This window comes from Punica granatum, chromosome 3 (assembly GCF_007655135.1).
Source record: "Punica granatum isolate Tunisia-2019 chromosome 3, ASM765513v2, whole genome shotgun sequence".
In the NCBI taxonomy this organism is placed as follows: Eukaryota; Viridiplantae; Streptophyta; class Magnoliopsida; order Myrtales; family Lythraceae; genus Punica; species Punica granatum.
Window position 1 is genome coordinate 12396859 of NC_045129.1, and position 23013 is coordinate 12419871.

Consider the following 23013-nt stretch of genomic DNA (forward strand, 5'->3'; position numbering starts at 1 on the left):
GTTAATCAAGATAAGAGGTACATAATCATAGCCTTTCTACTAGTATGATAACTCATCCCCCTCCTGAATCAGTCCCCCCTTGTCTTGGGGACGTAAGAGGGAACAGATCGAGGAGCTCAGGCTGGCTGGCTCGGGTCTGAGATCGGGGCGAGGGATGCAAATAGAATCGGCTCTCTTTGATGGCCTTCTCTTCTTCTTTCTTGTCCAATACGAGCAGCATTGCCGGCTCTTCTGTGCTTTCCTGGGCAAGGGACAGCTTCGAGAAGTTGGAAGTCGGGGTCAGCGCTGGACTAGGCGTGAAAGAATGTAGCTCTGCTGAAAAACTGCCCATCGATCTAGCACGGGTAGGAGGCTTGACGATTTGGAGCTTCTGTCTGTTCCTGTTGTATTGCCTTCTTTCGAGCAGGGTACTTGATCTGGATGCTGATGCTGTCGGCCTCTTCGTGCCTCCAAACTTATTGGAACCCGTGGCTCCTCCTCCAGGTTTGTGCGACGCTGATGCATTGTCCGTCTCCTCAGAGGGACCAGTCAAGCGCTGCACAATCTCTCGGAAGGTGTTGGTGTCAGTCCTGACAAAGGTCGTTAGGGGCCTACAATCCCCTCCGAGCGAGCCATTCTTCATGGCTCAGTGTATTTCTCTTTCGGCAGAGTTATTTAACTTCTCAGACTGCTGCGAGAGAGCAACCCCTGCAGAAGTTCAATTCCTCATTCAGTGGTCTACGTAACAAAATCAATGTTTCTACCCGAACCATGCATGCCGATCTTTCCGTAAGCATAATGTGGTTCTCCAAGGAACACCCCTAACTTTCAAGTTCAAGAACGTGAACAGGTAAACTTTGGCAACATACCTCGAAGACGGAAGAGGAGCCCGAGCGCTGCATCAAGAAAAGCGACATTCGGACAGGAGAAGGCGAGAGCCGAGTGCCTTATTCAACTGGGGTTAAAAGAGGCTTTGAAGGGGGGGAATGTGGATCAGGGAGACTAACTAACTCGAAGGAAAGAGAGGAGGAGAGGTTGCTGATCGGTTATTTTGCAACTGAAAGCCGACATCTTGCGTGACAGTTCGGGCGGTAACACAAAACCGATTTCGAACCATAGGAATTGAATCTGATGTTCTGTTTCGGTTTTCTGTTATGCTGATGAAACCCGCAAAAAGGGACAACAGTGCACTGTTATTAGCAACTCGTGGGTGATTTGTTTGTTTAAATTGGTAGGGATAGTTGCAGGATTAGTTTTGACTTCCACTCTGTTGTTGACTCCTATTTTTTTTCTTTTATCATTTCCACTCTTCTCGTCTTTTCAATCAATCGTGCCGTTTTCCTTACACTGCCCAGCTCATTTTCCCTCTTTATCAAAATATCAAAAAAAAAAAAAAAGGTTTGGGAAAAATAGTTTTGCTTAAAATTGACAAAATAATAAGAGGGTGAGGCCTTGATTGAGAGGGAGGAAGAAGTGGGCGGAAACAGGCCCAGTAGTGATTTGGAGGCCCAAGTGGCCCAGCAATTTGATGGAGTGGCCACATATATACATTTTATATGAATAAAAGGGATCGAGAGGACAACCAGCGTAACAACCCCCACAAGAACCTGAGGGTCTGTGCTCGTCACCGCGATCCCAATAATGTATCAGAGGAAAATCACCCATCCACAAGTCTTCGGTTATAGTACTATTATCGTAAATAGGTTTGACAACAAATAGGAACCCCCCATATTTGTTCCTAAAGAGCCTTGAATCCCTGACATAGTATTTGCAACACTAGCACGTTAAAAACTGACTATGAGCCGGACTTCCACAGTTCCAATTCCATGCTCGAACTTATAACCATAAGATGGGCTTCTTCTTCCACATCAAATGAAAAGGAAGGAGGATAATTGAATATGAAACCGGCTTACTCTCCTCTACTCGAAACTATAATACTCATCCAAAATGGGCATACTTTGGTTGCCCGTGATAAATAGACATTGGACCAGGTGCAACGTGAGGTTACTCGAATGCGTAACACGCTCTGATATCATTTAAAATTTTCGTCGAGTATCTCCAAAACTTCACCTCAAAGGCTCAAACCGATTGATTCAATCATCATATAATTCCCATTAAGATGGTGTTTGGTGAATTTCCATTTGCAATTACTAGTAATTTAGATTCCCGCTACCGGTTATACTCATAACCATATTTGGTTTGAACTGTTAGTGATACATAGTATTGGTGATCTTAAGGATTAATGAACCAAAAAAGCGTAAACTTCGATCCATTTTTTAATTTTCGCATGAACTTTATTTTTTTTTGTCACATTAGGCATTTGTGACATTTTCTATTTATTTTTATTGACGTGGTGGAAAACAATGCCTACATCGTAAATGATGTCACGCCACATCATCAAAGTTATTAAGTTTTTTCCTTTAAAAAGAGAAAGGTATTGACCGGTGAGAGGGTAGGGCCCCCCGATCGGCCACATCCCTCTTGTGGGGTCATCGGCACCCCAACTCGCGGGGCTCGCAGGAATCGGTAGAATCCCTAAATTGGGTGTTCTCCCTATTCCGGCGAGTGGGGTCTTGATTCTGGTCACTTCCCCTGCCAAAAAAAGAAAAAGAAAAATTGGAGTCGCTGATAACAGTTGGTGCCCTTTGGGTCATCAACGACCCCAATCGGGGGCGCTAGGAGGCCAGGAGCTCCCACCCTTTCTCTAATCAAAGCCTTTATTTTTTTTATAAGTTTTTTTTTTTAAAAAATTGCTAATGTGACGTAACACCGTTTGCCACATAAGTATTGTTTTCCGCCACGTCAGCGAAATGGATGGAAAATATCACAGATGCCCAACGTGGCAATAAAATTAAATCTCGTGTTTTTTTGCAAAAAAAAAATCATGCCAAAATTTAAATATTAATCAAAGTTCACGCTTTTTTGAGTCATTAATCCTAATTTTAATGGTAATCTAGATTTTCACCTCTTACTAGTTGAGTGAAAAAATGAATTACCTTAGACATCTAGATTACCGGTAATCTGCTTCAGCCAAACACGGTAGTCTAATATACCTAGGGAATATAAAATTAAATTCCTAGTAATCCAATGGATTACCTTCAATACCAAACGCCCGGGGACCATCTACGAACGATTTCTTCCCACTCTACTCCCAATCGAGGGGGTTATATGTACCTTTCAGCCATTAAAATTTCCACTATCTTGTGTCCACACATCACCCTCCCTCGCCTCTCTATTCCCCGTCCAATCCGGCGATCCATCTCAAAATCAGATCAGCCGCCCCCCTCCTCCAATTCATTCTGGTACCACATTGTTCTACAAACCCATCGAGTAATATTATCCCGATTACTGATATTTTTCGGTATTTCGTTATCGCGATTCCCATCCATCGTCCCGTCTTATCATCGTAAATATCAACCTTAGTAGCTGAGCTTATAGTCATGGCTTAATCGGTCCTTTGCCTGCCTTTTTCAAGAACTGAGCCAAATATCTTTCTGGCCTTCCTCGATCAAGCAAAGAAGCATAGTTGCAGTGGAAAGTAGTAATGACGTCCACGGTATTTGTCGACAAGGATCAAGATTTCAGCTTCCCGAGTGTCCCCGACTCTTCTGCCGCTGCCGATGCCGCCCATCTATTCGTAATGTCATCCCCTTCGCTGTGGCGCGTCTCCTCCCTGGTCAGAACAGATTTCTTCGGCAAGGAAGATCAATACTTGGCTCCTCCGTCTCCCTCGAAGCTACTGCTTCAAAATGAACATGAGGCGGTGTGGCCTTCAAGAGGTCACGAAGACGGACATGAACACGGCGGCCATGATCGGTCCGAGACCATGGATCTCTTATGGGAGGAATTCAGTTTCAGCGAGGAACTGCTGCGCCAAAGGGTTCCTTCTGATGTCGGGGGCCATGTAAGTGGGCTCGACGAGTTATACACGAAGTCCCGTCGTGCATCGGATTGCTCCACGCCCCACAAGCAAAGTGATGCTCGGGAGACTGACCTGGCGGAGGGCTACGGCGTCCCGTACCACCTCCAGCCTCTCGATTTGTCCAAGTCGAAGATCAGTACAAGCAGCGACAGCGGCTGCAGCGTTTCGATTTCTTCGAAGACGCAGAGGAGAAAGACTGGGATGCTCAAGATGGTGGGGAAGTTGCTTATGCTTCACAAATTAGCCCGCCATAAGAGATGATGATGAGTTTCGTCTCATGCTCTATGGTTACAAGTTGTGTGAAGCGTCTGTATATTCATCAACCGTTCCTTACTAGATGGCTTTAGTCAGTCTTCCTTTTATTATTTCCGGATGGAACGGTCACGGTGCGGATCGGAATTGTTCTCGTATTATCAAATATTTGGTACGAGAGAATGAAAACGAACCGAATAGAATAGAAAAAAATCACCGTATATGGATAGTGATCATTTTGTTTTCTTTCCATTTCGTGGTATTGGATTATATTTAACAGTCCGATTGATGCTAGGCACAACAATACAAATATATCCTCCATGGAGTGCAAAATTTAATATGTAAAATTTAAGTAGGAAATCGTAAATTTAAAAGAGATTGAGCAATTTATCATCTCGACATTTTGAATCGGTAAATTTAAATGAGTCCATCCGCTTGTGAAAAGTTTACATATTTTTAAAAGAAAAGGCAAATCATTGTCGAAGTGGAAAAGCATTTGACTTGGTCATGACACTTGTGTGCATATTATAAGAAGATAACAATTTGTTATCCATAAAAAAGATGTTTTGAACAATATTTATTTGTTACTCAGTTGTAAAACTAAAAACAATTAAACCAATGGGCATGAAAAAGTGAAATTGCAGAAGTAAAATGAACCTGAAATTATAAAGAAAAAATCGAATAATTTAATAATAATAATATTAAACCAAAAAAAAAAAAGGGGAAGAGGAATCAAAATGATGGGGCAGGCAGGTTTCAGGATGGAGGATCGTGAGGTGAAGAGAAATGGAGGAAGAGGCCGCCGAGAAACTGAGGCGATACTTGGAGAAAGGTGAAGCTGATGGCCTTGGCGGCCGCGTCGGCGAGCTCACCAAAGGCCTTCCCGACCGATTCTTCGAGTCCTTCGTCCTGCAAGGCCTTCGCCTCCGTCTCCTCGAGCCCGGCCGCGTCGTCTGCTCCCTGAAGGTTCCTCCTCGCTTGCTGGTATCTTACTCCTCCCATCCTCGGATTCTTGATCTTGTCGCTGCGTGAATTTGTCCCTCGTCCGTCTTGTTTGACGAATTTCGGCACAGAACGCAGGAAATTCCTTGCACGGCGGGGCCACAGCGACGCTGGTGGACGTGGTGGGATCGGCCGTGTTCTACAGTTTTGGAGCTCTCGCAAGCGGAGTTTCCGTGGAGATCAATGTCTCCTACTTTGATGCTCCCTCCCTTGATGTATAAAAGAACTTGCTTTCTCCCATGAACTTGGCTTTATCTATTCCTGCAATTATTGATTGTGCGCTTATCAACTCCAACCTATCCTGGTTAATCTGATACACCCCGGACACTGCTGGAAGTGACTGAGGCTGTTTTTTAAGGTGATAGAGTGGGTAGCTCCGGCTTTAGCTTTAGTATGATCGAGTTACAGAATATTCGTATTAGAGATGATATGAAGATTTTTGGGGTCTGGGGGAGGGAGGGGTTGCTGGTCGTGGTAGTTTTTGATCCAAGGATTTTAGGCTAGCAGGGTGGAAGCTGGAAGGGGTTTTTATTAGTCGGAAGAAGTTGCCGAGAAGGATGCAAGAGGTGTAAAGATCAAAGGAGTTTTTGTTGAGCACTTTTGACTGAGTTTGTTATCTTTAGACTTGTAGTTCTAGAAATTAAATGGAAGTCTGATTCATGAGAGTGGTATTCAAATATGTCTCACTACCACTGGGATAATAGAATATGGATCGTAAGATCAGAAAACAACATGCTTGTGAGGAAAATTGCTGGATTCGGCATGAGTTCTTCGATTATTGATGATTATTGTGACGTGCATAATAATAGCAGTGTCGCACTTGAATTATGGAGAGGTTTTGGTAGAAGGAGAAGGTTTAAAAGTCTTGGCAACGAGCTTAGTTGACTCTTGCCAGTGACCTAGACTCAACTAGTAACTTATGGGCTTCCTCCGTAGCAAATGCACATGCCAAAGACTTGGTGGAAAGAATTGGAAGGAGTGACTGACAAATGGATTGACCAGATTTGGGACAATTTCCAAAGTATGCGCATTTTTCTGCAAAAAATATGGATTTTGATTTTATCCGAGAAAAGCTTTAAACTACACGTCTTAATTTTTGATACGAAAACCCTTTCCCTCATTGAAGTTGAAAGATACTTTTGCAAGGCACTTCTTACTGTTTTGGGGCGTGAGGCATCTGTTCTTGTTCAAACTTCAAAGCTTTAATACTGAAAATTGAACACAATAAACTGATAAAGTTATCCTTCGATGCTTCTTTCCTTTTCCTTTTTGATGGTTTGCGTTTCTTGTATGGTTATTTAGATTTGTTGTGAAGTTTCTTGTTTAGACATGTGAAATCTTTACTTCTATTTGTAGGAAGGAAAGAGTTCTTTCTGTGTCGAAATGTGAAATAGAATGTAGAGCAATGATCTACATGAGAAATCATTATATCGATGGCGAATCGTGTGCGTGCTCTGAAACCTGCATTCAGCTTGATGATGGCATGCTGGGATGAAGTTTATACAGGATAATGGGATAAATGTAGGAAAGATTTTTGGTGAATCACAACTGTTGATTGCTATTAGTCTTAGTTTGATTCTTATGGTTATCCAAAAACATCCAGGGTTGTGGTTGGACCAATATAAAGAAATTTTTTTCTCCTGGTGGAAACCAATGGCATTCTTTGCATGAAAAAGTAATACTGTTTCTGGCAAAAACCAGGTGGACCAGAGTCTAGGCGATAAGTTAGATGTTGATAATTAATGTTGGGTTCTGGGACATTGTACACTTCTGATGGCTGCGCGGTTGTTTTCATTTATATAGTAATCATCACAGTGCTATTTAGTTCTTAGAAGAGTATTTAATTCTGTTTGTTTCTCTTACTGAAACCTGACAGATATGGCATGCATGTGCAGGAGGAAATAGAGATCGAGGCCAAAGCATTACATGTTGGGCAGAGCATAGGTGTTATCAGTGTTGAGTTGAGGAAGAAGAATGGCAAGATTATTGCTCAGGGGCGTCACACGAAGTACCTGGCCGTCCCAATCCCTAGCAAAATCTGATTATACCACTCTTATCTTCAGATTTATGTAAGATATTGAACACTTGTGTAGACAGGAATTTGTGTTCTTATAGATACAGAGATTGGTGTAGACAGTGCAAAATAAACAATTGATACTCGCAAAGTCGAGATTCGATATCCGCTGCGGTCGTGATGATCTCTGAAAGCATATCTTCTCCAGCGCTTCCAAGAAGCATGTAAGTTTATCCTCACTTCAGTATATTCCAGTTTTTCATTTGATCCTGTACTTTTGAAGAAAATCCATATGAAAGAATCGGCTCGGACGAAGCCTTATTTACCGGAGGTGACTACAAGATATAGCAACAAAGCCTTTGGCTGAGCGATTTTTGGTTTGATAAGGTCTTCCAGCTGTCTTATACTCGATGTATCATGGATGTTGAACTTTACATGCATATGATACAATCTCTGTTGGGGAGTGAGTATATCAAATCAAACAAGCCTGGTTAGGTACCTTTTCCTATCAATGTATATGGTGGCTTATAGTTATATTACGATCTGCACCCTCGTATCCGCTGTGCGAAGCAAGTTCTACCTTTTATGGAGGAGTGATTCCATCGATGGACAAGCTTCTATGGTGGCTCGATTCCGGCCACTGGATCTCCCCCCTCTTTTTACACCTTTTCCCTTAGGGTGATTCTTTGGGATGAGAGGGAGCTGCATTGATGGCACCATAGAATTTATCGGAGGTTGGACATATATAGAAACTTGAACCGGACAGTGTCGGATTGGCGCTGCAGTGTAATGGAGGCCCATAAAGCCTGAATCAGCCCTAGCCCAGTGACTGCCAAGCCTCGCTGAAAGGGAGGACCTAAATCTAAATGGCATTGGACAGGCATGGATCAAGAAAATCGGGCTACACAGTTTTCGGTCGGCATCGAGCGCCATAGCACAAGTGACCACCTGGATACATCGGCCGGGAAATAGGATTGTTACTTTTGCTCCTTTAAATTCCGTCTCTCTTATTTGCTTTTTCCGGCAACCCATGTCTCTTATTTCCTTTTAGACCACGGACCGCCTTCGCACACATATATTCACTGTTAGGGTCGGTTTTTTCACTTAACACCCCCATCAAGTTAGTAACATGGGGGCAGCCTGTAAATGTAACGAGCTATATGTATAAACTAATAGCACTTAGGAATAGAAATTAATATGGTATGGCGGCATGAACAAGCAAAGCAAATAGCCTCACTCAGGCATGCTTTCTATTCTACCCTTTTTTTAAAATTTTTTTTGACCGCATGATGAATCAAAATGATCAATCAATGGCAGAGGAGTAGAGTAAAGCTGAAGCTTCCCCTCCTATCCAAATCTTCATGGCATGCCAAACAAGCCGCTATTCTACTGCGGTTGGGAATGTGGTCGACACCATCCTCTCATTAGCTTAGCTTGTGGCCATTATTAAACAAAACTAGAAAAGTTCTCACGCCTGTTATTATTTCTCTCCCTTCAAGTGCGCGCCCCCCCCCCCCCCCCCCCCCCCCCCCCCCCCCCCCCCCCCCCCCCCCCCCCCCCCCCCCCCCCCCCCCCCCCCCCCCCCCCCCTTTTTTTGGGATAGATTTTTTGGGATAGATATTAATTCATGCCTAATTAAGATAAAAATCTTACGCAGCTAGCTAGCTAGCTAGCTAGCAGCAACCAACAATTGAAGTGACGACGACAACCCACGACTACTAATAACATCATATAGTGACGTTGGCGGGAATTAGCAATGGACCTCGCATTCCGGGTGCGAATTCAAACTTTAGATTAAGGGGAGATCTTTAAAGGGGCGACTGATAGGATAATCTTTTTCGAATTTGAGAGCGAATATTAGAAATTCATCAAATTCAGAAGGTTTATATACAAATTCTTTTAAAACGTAAAAATTTTGGGATGACTGTCTCTCATTGTTATCATAACCGGACCGGACCGGCCGGTTCGACCGGTCGGACCGGGAACCGGCACCATGTCCGGTCCGGTTCGCCTAAAAACCGAAATGGCAGCTTTGAACCGCCGGACCCATTGAACTGGCCGGTTTTAAGCAAAATTTCATTAAACCGGCCGGTTCTATGGGTTTTTATGGGTTTCCTATTTAATATAAAAATTGGTTGGTTGTGTAAAGATTTGAACTCATGACCTCTTACTTCTCATATTAGCATACTACCAACCAAGCCACCACCACTTTTTTGTTCTTTTAACTCTACTTTTAAGTACTTATTAAAATAAAATATTTATTTTGAAGTAAGAAATATTAAATATATAGATACTTTCTTATACTATTATTATATTTCTTTAAAATCATCATACTTTTATCTTAATTATCACAATTTTTTTAATAATATGAATATTTATTTTATTTTAAATAAACGAGCGGTCCGACCCATCGAACCCCCGGTTGGACCCATAAACCCATGACCCCGTATCCCTTCCGGTTCATCATCCGGTCCGGTTCTGATAACACTGCTGTCTCTTAATCTCCCTTGATCCATTCATGTTTTCAATTCATCCTCAGAGTTATCCTCGATGTCTAGTTCACATACGTATGTTAGACCCTGGCGGTTAAGTTTGGGCTCAAGAACATCCGACCACCACCAGACCAGATCATGGACGCAATATTGCAAATCCTCCCTTTCCCTGCCATTGCCACAAGAAGCGATCAGACCACTTGATTGAGTCCAACGATAAGTGGGAAGTGAGTGCACGCGCAGCAGGAAGGGAGTAGGAGAACAGTGGATTCATCATAGAGAGAGAGAGAGAGAGAGAGAGAACATCACACTGGTCACTGGTCAAAGGGGACCAACTGCCAGAGAGAGAGAGAGCACCCTGCCCCTCCACCTCCAGTGTAGCATCTGTCACAGTTCCAGCTTTTTAGTGCTACAGAGAGAGAGGGGGAGAGAGAGAGAGAGAGGGGAGAGAGAGAAGCAGAACCATTTGTCTGCTTTCTTGCCGTCGTCTTTGTTGTTTCCTTCTCTTCATCCTCTCCTCCGACATTGCTGTCTTGTTTTCGAAATTTCTCCTAAAGGGGCTTCCTTTCTCTTTTCCTCTTATTCTTCTTCTTCTTCTTCTTCTTCTTCTCAGCTATCTTCTCCCCCTTCTCTCCAGCAAGAACAAGACCCAGAAGAAGAAGAAGAAGAAGAAGAAGAAGAAGAGGAAGAATCCCGACCCAATCGACCCACATTGTGCTTGCTTGCTCCCGTCGACGTCCTTCCTCTTGGAAGAATGGACGGGTCGGGTTGCCTTCTGTTCCATCAAAATTCGCTGGCCTCACCTTCACTCCGCGTCATTGCTCTCTGATCTTAAAGATTCCACCTTTAGCAGTGCCCACTATGCTCGCTCTCTCTTGACTGACATGTCTCGACGAAATTAGGTGAGCCGGTCTTCCGAGGGTATATTTCCATCTGTCGTCTTCCCTTTCCTCCCCCCCCCCCCCTCAATCATCATGTAGAATATTCGAAGTTAGTACCTCTGCATTGCGTTTGTTAAAGAAAACAAGCGAGAAAAATTATATTTGTGTGTGAGTGCACACGATGATATGCCATTTATTTGGTGGGTAGACCTAATTCGGGCATCTCCTCCGCTATCTGGTAGTGCTGTTCTTCCTCGATTTAGAAGAATGCTCGCTCCCTTATAATCCAATTCGGTCAAGTGCGGATAGAGTTGCAAAATGTTCCTTTGCAATGTGCTTCGATGACGGGCTCGAAGAATTTCGAGATTTTGTTTGGTTTTAAGTGAACTCTTGCGGCGTGTCTGTCTGTTGCCAACAGAAAGATAATTGGCACTTCAGTTTTCTTGAGGGAATGCCCTTCTTGTTGGAAACCCGACTGAATTTATATGATATGATACGATATTATGATTCAGGTTATCTTTTGGATCAGATGGAGTCTTCTCCTGTGAGAAGCTTTGATGGGAGTTTCAGGAAGTCGAACTCTGGTGAGTCGTTAAGGCTAATTAATTATCATAGCATGACTGACTCGAAGAGTTTTTGATCCCAGCATTCCCCAGTAAAACAAACCTGTTAGAGTTTTTCGCTGTTCTAATATTGGAATTTGTTTTAAACTACTCTGATAAAATCTTCCCTCAAATCCTTATTCGAATTCATGTAATAAAATATTGTACACACTGAATAAGATCTCATTTATCGGGTCAGTTTTTCATTCTTTCCTCCGAATTTTAGCACTAAGCTCTTTTGAGCACCCTATTTATGTTATGTGTTATTTTTGGTAGCATGTCAAATTATGGGGGTTATTCAAGTTCACTGATAAAGAGTACAAACTTGCAGACACACATATATAGCTCAGAATGGGTCTTTTTATTTTCTCTAAATCTAGGAGTACAGAGATCGTTGCTATCTTATTACTGCATGATTTTATTGTTCCAAAACTACAAGGGATGACCATGATGACTAGACTGTAGCGTTCTTGGTACGTTGCAGATATTTCGACTCAGAGTTTATCTGGTATCTCAACTTCGAGCAAGCTCTACCCCTCATCCAGAAGATCTTCGAAGGGGTTAAAGGAGTACGTAAGAAATCTTGTTGACGTTGAACTACTCACACAGGTTCTCGAGGAATGGGTTTCAGAGAACTCGCTTATGGGGACTTTTGCATCTCCTTTTGAGATTAATGAACTCCAAAAGCTTGACTTCGCTCTGGAAGGGGTGTTATTACAGCAGCTATGCCGAATGCCTCGCTTGCCTTGTTCTTCTGATGATGATGACATAGTAAAAGAAGACACCTATCTTGCTATAGAAGACTTCCTACATGCCACTGCTACCAGTTTATGGCGCACATTTTGGCGCAAATCGGGACCTTTACCATTTCTTGTATCAGGTCCTCGTGGTCCCAGATCCAAATTCTATACTGTGGAGAAGGCAATATCAAGGGGGAGGCTTTCAGAACTCTGTGGGTTAGCTCTGGTATCAAGAACAGGAAATGATGTACAGTTGCACTGGAATAAATTGATGGAGTTCGTCCTCTATAAACCGAACATACTGTCTCCAGGTAATGAGTTAAGATTATCTGCTAGTACTATCTGCCAGGCGCTCTTTTACGGGTTTCATGCCCTCATCTCGAGGAGTTTGGACATGTCTGATTCTCTGGACTTCGATTCAGTCTTCATCCTAGTTCTCGATTCTAATTTTGGAGCGGTAGTGAAGCTTGGGGGTGATGTCAGCAAAATCAGGGTAACAGTAACACATCCATCTATTTCTAATTCTAATCCATATGAAGTTGCAGCTGAATGGATAAGGAATCATTGCGAGGTCTGTGTTTCCCCGGTGGACCAAATATGGAACAAGTTAGGCAATGCAAATTGGGGAGACCTAGGGCCTCTCCAATTAATTATGGCAACCTTCTACTCTATTGTGCAGTGGAACGGGCCGCCGAGAAAGTCGATTTCTTCACTGGCCTCGGGACACAGCCTCCGTCTTCAGAAGCGGAGGATGGAATGCCGTCTAATTGAGGATGAGAATGCTCTAGTCTCCTATGGATCGATAAATCATCAAAATGGGGAGATTATCGAAGTTGGGGAGAACGATAATGAATCTGTTCCGTCTTTAAGGAAGAAAGCTTTCCGTGTTAATTTTGAGCCAGGTGAAGTACTGCTTCTAGACAGTAGCACGCAGCAGCAGGAGGGTCCAAGGAGTTTTCAGGTACAGGAGTCTCACGTTGGGGGCAACTATTATCTCTACAGCGCTGTTTGTTTGGAGCATCCCTCGGAGTTGTTAAGCCTCTATGTGGGGGCCCACCCATCGAGACTTGAGCCCTCGTGGGAAGACATGAGCCTGTGGTACCAAGTGCAGAGGCAAACAAAGGTCCTAAACACCCTGAGGCAGCGGGAAGTGGCGAGCAAGCACTTGCCTGAGCTAGTCGCCTCGGGCCGCATTCTGCATCCTGGGCCTTGTATGAAGGATGATAGACCGGGTCCCATGGGGGCCCGATGTGATCATCCAAGCTGTGGGACTCCTATCCTGGTCTCTCGTCCTGTTGGAGAGCCGCTTTCTTTTGTAGTTGCACGTGATGGCCCACTATCGGCCCAGGAAGCGACCCGAATTTGTCGTGACTGCCTGTCTGCCCTCGGGAGTGCATCGATGGCTAATATACAGCATGGTGATATATGTCCGGAGAACATCATTAGAGTCGCATCAGGAAACACATTCCTTAACGTTCTGACCTCGTGGGGTCGGGCAGTTCTCGAAGATCGGGACAGCCCTGCAATTAACTTGCAGTTCTCATCATCTCATGCCCTTCGACATGGGAAGCTGTGCTCATCTTCCGATGCTGAGAGCCTTGTTTACCTGCTCCTCTTTGTATGCGGAGGGTCTATCCCTCAGCCCGATTCAATCGAATCGGCACTGCAGTGGAGGGAGAGGAGCTGGTCGAGGCGCTCGATCCAGTCACAGCTCGGTGAGGTCTCTGCCCTTCTAAAGGCATTCGCGGACTACGTGGACAGCCTCTGCGGGACCCCGTACCCTGTTGACTATGATATATGGGTGAAGAGACTGAGTGCGGCAGTTGATGGTTCCGCTGATAAAGGCAAAACAATTGAAGAAGAATGCTGATAGGATCCCATGTTGGATAAAGCCGAATTCTTTTCATGTCCTTGAAACTGTATTTGCTGTCACTGGGTGAATTAAGGTGCAACCACCTGGAACTTTTCCTCTGTTCTATTTTAGCTCAATGGGAAATTTGATTTGATTTGATTTCTTCCATTCCAATCTACTACTTGTTTCTCTTTGAATTGAATACACGGAAACTTGTCGATCACGGAGCAATCTTGAAGGCGGCTTGAACGCGAACTAACACATTTCAGATCTGTTCAGCTGTTCTTATCTTGTGATATTGATCTACCTATGCTAAATCCGCGAATTTTTATAGAGCAGAGACAGTTTTGACCATTAAAAGCACAATTAGAAGGTTTGAACCGCTAACCCATTTTTGCTTTATCTGAGGAATGTAAGTTTGGTGGAACTGACTTGTGTTTCTTGGCCTGCCTTCTAGAAGAAAGTGAGCCCCACAGTTAGGTAGATCAATTAGGTACACGCGCACACACACATACACAAACATATACATACAAACATTGGAAAAAGGAAAATGGAATAAAGGGATCGGCAACAACACACGTTACTTTAATAATGAGAAGTGACAACAGACGGAGTGTTGGTTAACAGATCTTCATCTGACGTCACCCCATCTAAAATTATTTTGGAAAAAATGAGATTATTAATTCAATTCTGATTGCACTTTCCCCTTTAACCATGTTTCTGTCCTTAATTTGGTGCAAGAGTTAGGAGGCTTCAAGGTGTGAACAAGTGAACTGGATCCAAAAATAAGATACTTCCGCAGGTGATGTTCGGTTACTCCAATTATCGACTGACTATGAGAGTCGCGACTGTGATTAGGCGAATCAATGCTTTTCATTGCTAATGATCATTCTGGTGTTCCGGGAGACCCCCGATCGGGATGTATAGAATCTATAATTGAGAACGAGTACGTGGGGCTCGCGTATATGGGGGTGATAATTTCTACATTGATTTCAAGAACAAAATGGGATGTAAAATCTGAAGAGGTTATCAGACGTTACAGAGTTGCAGCTGCACATCTGGCTGTTATTGCTCCGAGAACGTAGATGGCAGCACAGACAGACTGCTTGCGGTAGGAAACTCTTATCTTCGGGATGATTCGATTGCTTCGTCTGGCTCGCGTTCAAATCCTTTGCGTCGACTGCTGGAGGAGAGTGCATAGAAAAACTAATGTTCCGAGGCTGCTGCTGCTGATCGTTCGGGAGGCCTATAGAGAGCTCGAGGTTGATTCGAGGAGGGAATACTAATTCCTCCATGGTGGTCACCCCACTGTTACTACTGGTGTTTGATTCAGCTGCGGAGACGCTTCTGATCTTCTTCAAGAACTGATGATCGTCGGCCAAAGATATCATCCACGAATCTCCTTCAGTCTTGATTCCTGCCTGACAACCGCTCGTGTTACCTGTCTTATCATGGTCACTGACATTATGATTCGACATAGTTCTCCCTCTCTTAGTGACGCCATCGGCGGAGGAGGCGCGGTTGTTGAGAGGGCCGTGGGTGAGAGGGTCGATGCCCCGGCTATGTAACTTCCTCTTGATATGAGTGTTCCAGTAGTTCTTTATCTCGTTGTCGGTCCTACCAGGGAGGCGAGCGGCAATGAGGGACCACTTGTTGCCGAGCACGCTGTGGAGGTTGATGATGAGCTCATCCTCCTCCTCCGTGAAGTTCCCCCTCTTGAGGTCGGGCCTCAGGTAGTTTATCCACCTCAGCCTGCAGCTCTTCCCGCATCGAAGCAGACCTGCCGCAAACAAACCAACCAATGATCAGAGACATACGTCTCGAGAAGGGATCGAGGTTGTCAGGTCTCCATATATATTACGTAACGTGATAAGTCGGGTCGTGTTATATGTATCATACCGGCGGCTTTCGGGAGGGATCGCCAGGAGCCTTCGCCGTGGCGCTTGATGTAGTTGATGAGGCGATCGTCTTCCTCCTTAGTCCAGGCACCCTTGTTGGTGTGCTCCTTCTCGCAGCAAGGGGATCTTCCCATTTGGTCGTCCGAGGAAAGCTGCTGGTGGGGGGAATGTCTGGTCTGTGTTGGGAAGAAGATGGGAATTATAGAAGAGAGAAAGTTGTGGGTGAAAGCAGGTGGGATGCAAAGCAATTGACTCGGACCTTTTGTGTTTATTTATATTCAAATCAACGGAATTTTTTTTAAAATTTTTTTAATTTTTTTTTGTAATTTGGTGTTCGAAAACTCAATCATTCTAACTAAGTTTGAGTCAAGTCACCTACTAAGAAAATAGAGTTCTCTCGACATGAATTTTCTTCATTTACAAAATTCAAACTTGAAATCTCATTAAAGAGTAACAAGTGTCGAACATTTTGGATCAATTCGTGATAATGTTTTGTTTTGTTTTTTTATTTTGATTTAGGTGTTTGTGTGTGTGTGTGTGTGTGTGTGTGTGGAGTTTGACCGAGTTGGTGAGGACAGACGAGTGGTTGCAATTTAAGTTAGTGATGGATTTGGTAGGTAGTTCAACCCTTTTTGTTTGCCATCTCTTCACTTTATTTGCATCTCGAGCCCCTTGTCTTTCGTGTATTTACGCATCGTTCCCCTTATCTTGGGGTTCGGATATGTCCTCGCTAGCAACCTTTTATTCAATGAATCAGTCGGTTCGTACACTCTTGACATAATGTACATAGTCACATCATCTCATGTATATCCATTAATGCGTCTGCTATCTACAAGTGGAAGAACGACCAACCAACTAGTTACTTTTTGTCTCTTGTCCCTTTCGTGGATGAGGGACTCGGTATGTCTTGCCCGTCGGAAACATTTTCTGGCAGGGTACCGACTAGGGATGACCACGGAACGGGATGGTTCGGTTTTAGATGCTAATTGTACCGGTTTTGAATTTTCAGAAATAAAATTTTCCTGATCGAAACCGATCCCATAACTATATTACAATCATAAATTCATCCCGAAAAATAACCATGATTATTTTTCGATTCGGTTTTCCGAAACTGTTTTGAACTAAGAAAATTAACATTAAAGTCTAAATTCATAAAGTCTAATCATTCTACAAGGGTACAATCAACACTAAATAAAGTGTAAGACAATAAAAACAAGCATGTTTACATACTAATCAAATTTTTACGAAGTTCTAATTACACAAAAATATTAAAATTCCCATCATCACTCAACACCTCTCAATCTTCTACTTAATGACTAGATGATTTTTTAGATTTTCTTTTCAACTTTTTTCTTAAGAAAAAAAGAAAGTGGAGATATTTGAACTCAAATTTATAAATAAATATAACAAAATATATAATTTATTTTTATATAAATTCGAGAAATGACGATTAATCGCAGTTTTTGAATTAAAAACTGTAATCATCGCGAAATCAAATGATTTGGGAATTTAGGAACCAAATTTTTCCCAAAACTGAATAATTCCGTTATTTTTTGGTTTGGAACCGGTTTGGTTATCTTTACATAGCCCTAGTACTGCGAGACCCAGTCTCTCAGTAAAGGCGGAAGTAATATTTGACCTTTTTGTTTTTAAATATCGTGGGACCGAGGGAAAATCTCTCGAATCTGTCATTACTATTTTTTTATAATGTGTTTGGTTTTTGAGTTAAGTAGAGTTGAGTTTTGATTTTAATTGAATTATAATGATTGTGTTGTTGAATTATGAGAAAAAGTGGAAAAAAATAATGAATAGTTGAGAAAAAGTAATGATTGTGCTATTAAATTGTGAAAAAAATAATTGATAGTTGAGAGAATTTAATATTAAAAATTGAATTGAATGGTTACAAAATTAAAGAAAAAGGGAAAAATAATAATTGTGTTGTTGATTTTTGTTGTGTAGTGAGTAGAGTTAAAGTTATAGTTAAAATTTTAGAAACATGATTGTAAAACCAAACGGAAAATTAGTTATTGATCACTTACTGAGGGCATTTCCCTCAGTAAGTTACTTGGGAATTTCCGTAGGTAAACCGTTTGTAAGTCGTCGAAAACTTCTTCCGACGATTTACCGAGAAAAATTCTCTCGATTATTTCCCTTGTAACGGTGATAATTTGAGTGCCCTGTACATGATATTATATATCGTGAAATCAAATAAGCGGTCTAAGTTCGCGGCTTAGAGCACATGTGATCGGGCATTGGCCTGCATGTACGAAGCATGGACTTGCACGCTTTGCAAGTCCAACCCTGTGGTGTCTATGATCCTGAGGAACTTGGTGTGTCCATAAGCGGGTGAAAACAAGTTATTGAGATGTGTCTCATATTCAACGGAGAACCTAAAAATCCGAAAACCATAATCGATAACGAAAAGCTGACAAAAAAGGAAGTTGCGAGATCTCAAATTGTAGGGATTTTGTTGTATCTTTTAGATGAAAAAAATTATCTTTAGAGGATGTTAGAGATAATTTTAAAACATCGTTAGAATATTTCAAAAGAAAAAAATATCATAGGATTATATTATGATATCTTTGAGATATTGAGGATGTATTGTATTTATTTAAAGGGGAGATGGTCTTGTATCAAGACAAAGATATGTGAGAATCACAGATAATCTTCTTGAAAATTCTCGAGTTTACCCTCTTGGAGTCTCTATGGTTCTTAGAGTGCGAGAATGGTGAGAATTGAGAGAATTGTGAGGCTACTCTCGGGTTGGGTCTCGTAATGAGGACTGGAAAACATGGGTGTGTAATATCTGATTATTAATTTATTGAAATTTTCCTGTTTTGTCAATGGATATTTTCCTCGCCTTAAAGGTTTTACCATATATATCTTGGTATTATTTCTTCTCTCTTCTCGGTCTAAATTCATCGAATCGGCATGCTTTCCCAACACAAGTGAAACTAGATCTCTATCCAAAGTTCCTATGATGGATCATAGCCCATGTGTATCGATCTATGAGAAACGTACGCCTACCAACTCGAAATCTTTTACAAAATCTAAACTATCTACTAAGCTCATTTTGATTCTTTAACCATGTTTGGGGGAGGAAGGAGTTGGAGGGATTTGGAGGGGCTGGGAGAGATTTTGAGGGAGATACACCAGAGTTCCTTGAAGGAGGGAGGGAGAGGGAGAGAAAAAAGAGTATTGTGCGATGAATGATACACGTAATTTGTTTAGTAGATTTTAGGTTTTGATTTTAGTAAATAGGACTATAATATGCTATTTTATTTAATTTTTTTATTTTCTTCTATTAGATTTATGAGTCTCTTATAATCGAAAAAAGTATGAAGATGGAGGGATTTGGAGAAGACACTCTTCCCGCCCTCCCATTTTTCTCCACTATCGAAGTATTTCTAACCTTCAAAATTGGAGGAACTTAAAAGAATTAATTTAAAGTATTCTATTGTTATTATTCAGTTCTCTTATAAATTTTTTCTAATCTTTTCTACTAATATTCCGGGATAACAATTACGAACTCCTTCCAATAATGGAAGGAATTTCACCAAAGTTCCTTGTTCGGGAAATGAAGTCATGCCTCACACTCTTCACCCTTCGATGTCCACCACATCACACCCCACAACTCTCAAGGCATAATGTACCGTGCTTGTATGTCCACGCTATAGGAGATCATGCATCACGGTTAGGTGCTAGTACGTAACGTCACGTGCGTACATAATGTGCTCTATTGTTTAGCCAAAAAATTAGGAGGAGGAGAAGTTTAATTTTGCATGGCGTTTTCAGCAGTTCCAAATACTTCGATCTGGTAGCCCAGCAAATGCTGCACTTGGAAGATTTAGGGCCGTATGAGTTTCCGTAGGTAGGTAATACAGGTTGGTCATATATTTAACGAAGTCATGGAGATCAGGCTTGAGATGAGATGCATTCATTGTCAAAGTCAAAGCATGCCCGATGGCTCCTTCTTCTGTTTTCCAACAAAAATCATGGGATTGGCCAAAAAATCAAAAATCATGGGACTCCACAAAATCGAGGAAAACCAAAAACAGGAGACTGATTGCCTTTACAGAAGAAAAGGAAAGCAAACAAACCTCCCAAAAAAAGAAAGAAAGAAAGAAAGAAAGAAAATCAGATATGTATTAGATCAGATCATGCACGATCAACATGCGTAATTATATATATCTATGTGCGCACATCTTTGGATTTCTAGGACCAGGGAAAGCTAACAAGCTTGACGAATCAAACACATGCAGGCAGGATTATATATTAGTCAATTGCTATGAATCTTCCCCGGGTCATATGCATAGACGTCCGGTCAACACAAGCCAGTGACGGACCCACATTACAATCTAAGAAAAAGTAAAAAAAAAAATCCATTACGATTTGAGCTTGAGACAAATTGGATCCTGTGATTTTTTTTGGAACAAATAATACCATGTGATTCACTTGTGAGATATAATAGACATCATCATTAATTTTTTCATCACTTTTGGTTCTCAAACTTTTTTTTATCATTATTACCCTCAAAATTTCAATTTTTTGCAATTTGATCATAAAATTCGAAAAAAAAGGTGGAGGGGCTTGGGCCGCCGGTCGGCGATCCCAACCCCACCACCAAGGTGGCTGACACCCACAGAGGACGCCGGAAACCTTGAGGATGGGGTCGAGTCTCCGATTGGTGACCCTAGCCCCCAAATCGACCGAGATCTTGATCGATTTGGGGGCAAGGCCACCAATCTGCGGCCCTAACCCCAACTCCATGGTCGTTGGCATCCTCTGTGGGTGCATGCAACCTCAATGGTGGGGTTATGATTGCCAACCGACAGCCTCGACCCCTTCCCTCCTTTTTTTTCCCCCGAATGTTAGGATCAAATTGAAAAAAGGTTGAAAGTTTGAGAACCAAAAGTGACGAAAAAATTAACGGTGAGGTCCATTATATCTCACGAAGTGAACCACAATGTGTTATTTGTCTCTTGAAAAATTACAAGGTCCAATTTGTCTCAAGCTCAAACTACAATTGAGGTTTTTGTATTTTTCCCTAGATTTTAATATATCAAGAACGAAATGGTTAGGCAGTTTCCTCGATCAAAACTGATATGGTTAGACAGAAACAATCACGTGCAAAGAAACAATTCGTATAACATCTATTTAAACAGATGTTGCATGTTTTATCGAATATATGTAATTAACCTAAACCATGTTATAACATAGGGGTTTACAATGTTTCTGCATTATTGCATGCAACTATAAGGCAACTTTATCAATTAATTCTTTTCTTTTTCTTTTGATAAATATATATAGATGTAGATAGATGTATGTATGTCTTTCTTTTTTTGGGCGTAAATCATATTATTCAAAAGCTTAATTGGACCCCAACTAATCCAAACGAGCCGAGTCGGCCCACTAAAGAGTAAAGCTCTCGCGGTGTGGATTTTCTTCATTCACAAGACTCAAATTCAAGATAGTGCTTAAGGAGAACAAACGCCGAACCGCTTGAACCAATCCGTATCTACATATGTATATATATATATATGTCTTTTTTGCTTTATTTTTTTTATGGATTAATTGCACCGATGATCTAAAAAGTTTCATGAATGTTTCAGGTTGGTCCAATTTTTTTTTTTGTAACTTATTGGTACAAAAAGTTTCAAAACCGTTTCAATGTAGTGCATGCTCTTAACGTCGTTAACATTTTGCTGACGTGGCGCGTCCTATGAGTCACTTTTGTTACGTGGAACCAATCATAGTGCGCCACGTCATTTAAAAGTACATAAAATCTGAAAAAGTTCTATAAAAATATAGAAAATAATAAAAATAAAAATAAAAATAAAAATTTAAATTTTTTAAAAGTTTTAAAAATTTTAAAAATAATATTTTTATTATTTTTAGAAGTTTTTAAAAATAATTTTAGATTTTAAATTAAAATTATTTTAAATTTTAAATTAGAAAAATAATTTTAAAATTTAAATTAAAAATAATAAAAATTATTTTAAATTTTAAACTTTAAATTTTAAATTAAAATTAAAATTAAAATTAAAATTTTTAATTTATTTTTAGAATTTTTTTAAAATTTAAAATTACTTTTAAAATTTAAAAGTTTTTAAAATTATTTTTCTAATTTTTTTAAACTTTTTTTGTATTTTTTTTTTGTATTTTTTGTATTTTTTTTCAACTTTTTCAGATTTTATATCATCTTAAATGATGTCGTGCACTATGATTGGTTCCACGTAACAAAAGTGATACATAGGACGCGCCACGTCAGCAAAATGTTAATGGCGTCATGGGTAATTGACGGAATGCACTATATTAAAATGGTTTTGAAACTTTTTATACTAACAAGTTACCAAAAAATATATTGTACCAACTTGAAACATTCATGAAACTTTGTGGACTATCGGAGCAATTAATGCTTTATTTATTGCTGAGTTACTTTTTACCTGTGTATTCTCTCATTAATTATAAGGTAAATTGCACTGGTGGTTCAAAAAGTTTTACAAATGTTTCAATATGGTACAAAAAGTTTTTTTTACTACTTGATAGTACAAAATGTTTCAAAGTTGTTTCAGTATAGTACAAACTGTCATCTTACCATTGACGCCGTCAAGTCGTCCTTTACAAGATTTGTAAATTTTGCATCATCATGTAACTTACGTAAAATATTTTGTACTATTAAGTTACAACTTCAAAACATTTTGCACCATCATGTAACGTCCCACAAAAATCGGTTTTGCACCATCAGCATCAGGTCGTCATTTACAAGATCTGTAAATTTTACACCATCATGTAACTTACGTAAAAAATTTTGTACTATTAAGTTACAACTTTAAAACATTTTGCACCATCATGTAACGTCCCACAAAAATCGATTTTGCACCATCAACGTTGATTTGACAATGTCAATGGCGAGATGACGATTTGTACTATATTGAAACATCTTTGAAACATTTTGTACCATCAAGTAACAAAAAATATTTTTTGTACCATAAAATATTTGTAAAACTTTTTGGACGATCAGCGTAATTTATCTTTAATTATAACTTGAAGAAGAAATGAAAATGAGTTCGACTTTCTAGAAGATATGTGCTGACGAGGATATAATTACTCTACCTACTCTTGTCAATTTTCATGATGAAGATAACATACACACATATATACACAAAGATATATATATATATATATATATATAATATGAATGGCTAGCTGCCCAACTTCCCCTACCGTCCAACTGCTTCCATGTTGGAATCAATATTCAATTATACTCTTTTCTACCAGTCCTTTTCGTTCTTCCTTGCCCTTCTTTAACGTTTTATCATTATATATTCAGGCAAACACCGGACTATGTGGTTAGACTTAACGAAAGCATGTCATTA

General features: G+C 40.8%; 4 protein-coding genes across 4 annotated transcripts; 2 read left to right on the forward strand and 2 right to left on the reverse strand.

Annotated features, from left to right (window-relative positions):
- Positions 1 to 38: 38 nt before the first annotated feature.
- Positions 39 to 737, reverse strand: LOC116200109 (VQ motif-containing protein 31). Its single transcript, XM_031530818.1, has one exon. It carries the CDS (start codon positions 620 to 622, stop codon positions 53 to 55), a length of 570 nt encoding a protein of 189 aa, XP_031386678.1. The 5' UTR covers positions 623 to 737; the 3' UTR covers positions 39 to 52.
- A 4155-nt stretch (positions 738 to 4892) lies between these two features.
- On the forward strand, positions 4893 to 7499 carry LOC116200956 (acyl-coenzyme A thioesterase 13-like). Its single transcript, XM_031531979.1, has 3 exons — positions 4893 to 5137; positions 5227 to 5370; positions 7051 to 7499. The coding sequence occupies exons 1-3, from the start codon at positions 4940 to 4942 to the stop codon at positions 7195 to 7197; spliced, it is 489 nt and encodes a 162-aa protein (XP_031387839.1). The 5' UTR covers positions 4893 to 4939; the 3' UTR covers positions 7198 to 7499.
- Positions 7500 to 10001: 2502 nt separating this feature from the next.
- Positions 10002 to 13904, forward strand: LOC116201032. Its single transcript, XM_031532099.1, has 3 exons — positions 10002 to 10563; positions 11055 to 11126; positions 11629 to 13904. The coding sequence occupies exons 2-3, from the start codon at positions 11072 to 11074 to the stop codon at positions 13752 to 13754; spliced, it is 2181 nt and encodes a 726-aa protein (XP_031387959.1). The 5' UTR covers positions 10002 to 10563; positions 11055 to 11071; the 3' UTR covers positions 13755 to 13904.
- A 686-nt stretch (positions 13905 to 14590) lies between these two features.
- On the reverse strand, positions 14591 to 15886 carry LOC116201033 (myb-related protein 308-like). The gene is made up of 2 exons (XM_031532100.1): positions 15636 to 15886; positions 14591 to 15516 (listed from the first exon to the last, which is right to left on the reverse strand). Exons 1-2 carry the CDS (start codon positions 15766 to 15768, stop codon positions 14729 to 14731), a joined length of 921 nt encoding a protein of 306 aa, XP_031387960.1. The 5' UTR covers positions 15769 to 15886; the 3' UTR covers positions 14591 to 14728.
- Between the last annotated feature and the right edge of the window lie 7127 nt (positions 15887 to 23013).